The sequence below is a fragment of the Sinocyclocheilus rhinocerous genome, unplaced genomic scaffold, assembly GCF_001515625.1.
Source record: "Sinocyclocheilus rhinocerous isolate Xijiao unplaced genomic scaffold, SAMN03320098_v1.1 scaffold1539, whole genome shotgun sequence".
In the NCBI taxonomy this organism is placed as follows: domain Eukaryota; kingdom Metazoa; phylum Chordata; class Actinopteri; order Cypriniformes; family Cyprinidae; genus Sinocyclocheilus; species Sinocyclocheilus rhinocerous.
In genome coordinates this window covers 167,703-171,931 of record NW_015662173.1, presented here as the reverse complement: position 1 = coordinate 171,931, position 4,229 = coordinate 167,703, and the positions used below count along the sequence as shown (strand labels likewise).

Genomic DNA, 4,229 nt, shown 5'->3' with positions numbered 1-4,229 from the left:
TTTGGCCTTCCAAAAGAGGACACGACTAGAAATCAGTGGTTAAGTTGTATTTACAACACTGTTCCAGAACACTTCAAACCAAATATTCAGATGTGTGCAGCACATTTTATGGAGGACTGTTTCCTGATCCTGGTAGAGTGGACTACAATGTTCTGTTCTGACTCAGACTGTAAGTACGTTTTCATATTTAAATAATTTGCCACTGATGATTCAAACGAGAGTTTTGAGAAGTGTAGAGTAGCACTTGTTTGTAATTTCTCCGATCACAAATGCGGACATGGTTTGGTTTACGCGGTGCGATACGTAACGTGTAAAGAGACAGTACAAGTCATGATAATCCGTAATTATGTCCCCACTGGATGAAACAAATGCCTAGTTTGTAATGGGTATTATTGGTTTAGTCTCGTCGCTCCGGGACCCTGCGTCACAGTATGGTAGGGGCGTAACATTGCCGTCACACGCTTGAGGTATTCGGCCAATCACAATGCACTGGATAGTTGGTCAATCAGAGCACACCTCGCTTTTCAGAACAATGAGCTTTGTAAAGAGACTCGTTTCAGAAAGGCGGGGCATAAAGGAGAAACAATGTACAGTATGTGGAAAAGAATGTGTTTTCTTTAACTTTAAACCGCATAAACATTTCATTACACCAAAAAAAAAAAAGTTATTTTTAGCAACATCATATGACTCCTTTAAAGAAGTCTCTTCTGCTCACCTTTAAAGAAGTCTCTTCTGCTCACCAAGTCGGTTTATTTGATCCAAAGTACTGCAGAAACATTAACATTTTGAAATATTTTTACTATCCAAAATAACGGTTTTCTATTTAAATTATAAAATGTAATTTATTCCTGTGATTTCAAAGCTGAATTTTTAGCATCATTACTCAGTCTTCAGTGTCACATTATCCGTCAGAAATCATTCTAATATTATGATTTTCTGCTCAAAAACATTGTTGAAAACAGCGGAGTAGAACTTTCAGGTTTCTTTGAATAGTACGTTCAGAAGAACAGCATTTATCTGAAATAGAAATCTTTTGTAACATAAAATGACTTTCTCCACTTTTGATCCATTTAAAGCATCAAAAGTATTAATTTCTATAATTTCTTAAACCCCCCCCCACTAAAATAAATAGAGCATGTTGATAGGACTATCAGGAGCAACTATATTACACTAGCAATCACTAATATTGCCCACGTGATTTTATATCAGATGCACACATGCTTTGTATGCATTATCATACAGTACAAAAACATTCTATATCCGAGTAACTAAATTATGCACGTTTGAACAGATTTGCAGACAGCTTATTTCACAGTAATGATTGGTCTAAACATGTAGACATTACTTTAATAGTCTAAATACTCTTATATAGTATTGTTTATAGAACATAAAACCATCCTCACACTGTACAACATTTAGATGTAATGAAAGATAGCTAAATCATTTCAAAATGTTGCACTCGATTTCACATTAGTCTGGAATTATGGTTTGAGAAAAGTCCAACTAGTAAGCATTCAAGTCTGTCACAACACCTCATCTAATGCTAAGAAACATTACTCTGCCTGATAGATCTCCTCCGCTGGCTCCAGCCGCGCTCGCGTTCTATTTGTGAGGTAAACAAAATGTATTCCTCTCAGCGTCTATCAAAAATGAAAAGTAGAGAAAGACATATTGCTGCTTGGTTTATGGTGATGTGGTACATGTCGCGCATCTCACGTGGAGATCTGTAATATCAATAGCACTATTGGTGCGTGATCTTCGAGAGAAGTTTAGATGTGAAAACTGGACTTTGTTAGTTTCATACGGATTACTTTCACAGATCATTTGTTTTTGGTAAGAGTCACTTCATTTAAGAGTAGACATGTCAAGCTTTCTATAGATATATTTCTCATGTCTGTATGTAAAGTATTTGCTGAGTTGGTTCATTTTAGGGTCACGTTTCGAAAAGCACTCCGCCGAGACAGTGAAGACTGAGTGCACAGTTTGTTTTCTTTCAAGATCAGTTTTATTGATCTGGTGAGTACACAAATAAAAGTAGACCCTTTAGATAAAAGGGATGCATTACGTGTCCAATCAAAGGTGACAAAGCATTAAGTTATTTTCTCTCATCTGGGAAATATACAAGTGCTCCCGCCGGCACCTTTGCCGACCCTAGTCGGTTAACCATGTAAGAAACTGTTCAAGAGGTTATTTTAGCCCTGTGATCTGTGCAAGTTTGAGATGTCCAGTTTCAAAACACGTCAGATGTTCAACAAAAGAGGCAAACAAGGACTAAATTTAACTAGAAGTTTATTTCATTCATGCATCCAATAGCCAGAAGTGAAACAATCATGGACAGGGAGCCATATATGTGGTCTCAAACTCATCACCTGAAAGTGAAAGAGGAACAGGAAGTTAGTTTGACACGCATGTTCTACAGGGAATTCAGCCAAACACATAAGCCACTGAACACATACTTGGCTGATAGTAGTCATAAACCTCAACGACCGCTGGCTTGAGATTCTGCACTACAAGAACCGGTTTCAGTTGTAGCCTGTAGGTCATGGGGATGCCCTTGGGAACCTACGAGATGGAAGGGATGAAGAGAAGTACAGGAGCACATATACAGCACACATGAAGGGGGCAGATAGAGAACATACCCAGTGCACATCTCACCTCTTTCAGATACACAAGCACATGGTCATTTCCAGAATCAACCCGCTGCACTAGTGGAGCAAATGAATCTGGTGGAGATCCAATCTGAGAGGGAGGAGAAGTCCATTAACATCTGAAGCGGCTTCAAGCATCTTGGGACTTTACAAACAAGTCATCTTAAAACATACGAACCAGTGACGTATCTGCTGTGAAACCCGACAGGAGTTTAATGTTCACGATAACCATGTTAGTAGTTGGTTTTGCACCATTGTACCTAAATGAAGGGGAGTTAAAGAAATAAAAATAAAAACTAGCAGTTGGGTGCATCTACAAAAATGGCTTAAATGCCATTATACCACCTCTGAGCAGCATTATGCAGAAATTCCAGTTGTATGCTTTGATATTAGGGGCAGAGGTGGGACAGAACTACATTCTGACTGGCTTTCATGTGACAGTCAGAGAATTGAGCAGGCACAGAGCAGCCTTAGCTCAGCTGTGTAAAGATGCGTTAAGGGTAAAACAGAACAGTCAAAGCGGTTCTTACGTCACAGTGATGTTCAACATGAGATCGGCTCCACGCACTTTGCAGTCTCTTGCCACCTTCACGTCAACGTGAAGGGTTCTGGAAGCTTTAATGGGTGTCGGGATGTTGTAGAAACATGCAACCTGGGAGTACAAAACTAAACATGACAAGGAGAACCGGGACAAGCATAGAGGTAGAAGTTAAGCAGGTGAAGGCACAGACCTGCACAGACACACAGGTAGACCCCTTCGCTCTAACACTATATCTGCCAGGAACGTTCTTCAGCGGCTTCTGCTGATACAGCAGCCGGTTGTCCCGATTCACATCGAAATTATAAACCTCTTCTGCTACAGACGACGACTGTACAGTAACGGTGCTGGAGCCCTCCAGGCTGAACACTTGAGCAGCGAGCAGAGACAGAGCATGAAGAGCCACGACAGTGTCCTAAAAATAAGCACCAGATTAAAAACTCCACTCAGATAGGCTGCCTGTGCTCATGTTTGGTAGTCAGTCACCTGGGTGGAGGAAAAGCCTCAGACCTGCATAGACACACAGGTGGAGCCCTTCCCTCGAACACTATATCTGCCAGGAACGTTCTTCAGCGGCTTCTCCTGATACAGCAGCCTGTTGTCCCGATTCACGTCGAAGCTATAAGAGTCTCCTCCTACCACTGAGGACTGTACGGTAACAGTGCTGGAACCAGCCAAGCTGAACACTTCAGCAGCGAGCAGAGACAAAGCATGAAGAGCCACCACAGTGTCCTAAAAATAAGCACCAGTTTAAAACCTCCACTCGGATATGATGTTTGTGCCCATGTTTGGTAGTCAGTCACCTGGGTGGAAGAAAAGCCTCCATAAGGATTCTGCTGGGTCACAAGCCAGTTGACAATGCGGTTAGCATAGCCCAGATTAGCGGTCGTGAGAGGCTGTACAGAGAGAACGGCCAGCAGCACATATGAGCTGATCTCCACCGCCAGAGTATCACCAGATGGAGTCTGAGACCAGTGGAGCTTATTGTCTTCGGACAAGACAGAGGACAGAAAGTTGATGCCAACGACCCTGAACATCTATAA

General features: G+C 41.5%; 1 protein-coding gene across 1 annotated transcript in view; it reads right to left on the bottom strand.

Moving 5' to 3' along the window:
• Nucleotides 1–2,287: 2,287 nt before the first annotated feature.
• The window catches only part of LOC107727888 (alpha-2-macroglobulin-like), a 17,159-nt gene continuing 15,217 nt past the window's right edge, over nucleotides 2,288–4,229 (bottom strand). Inside the window, exons 25-31 of the mRNA XM_016537925.1 lie at nucleotides 3,990–4,174; nucleotides 3,380–3,601; nucleotides 3,179–3,300; nucleotides 2,827–2,908; nucleotides 2,656–2,739; nucleotides 2,457–2,562; nucleotides 2,288–2,369 (exon numbers count right to left, since the gene is read on the bottom strand). Coding sequence (XP_016393411.1) covers nucleotides 2,329–2,369; nucleotides 2,457–2,562; nucleotides 2,656–2,739; nucleotides 2,827–2,908; nucleotides 3,179–3,300; nucleotides 3,380–3,601; nucleotides 3,990–4,174 — 842 coding nt within the window. The 3' untranslated portion in view covers nucleotides 2,288–2,328. The remainder of the gene's footprint in view (nucleotides 2,370–2,456; nucleotides 2,563–2,655; nucleotides 2,740–2,826; nucleotides 2,909–3,178; nucleotides 3,301–3,379; nucleotides 3,602–3,989; nucleotides 4,175–4,229) is intronic.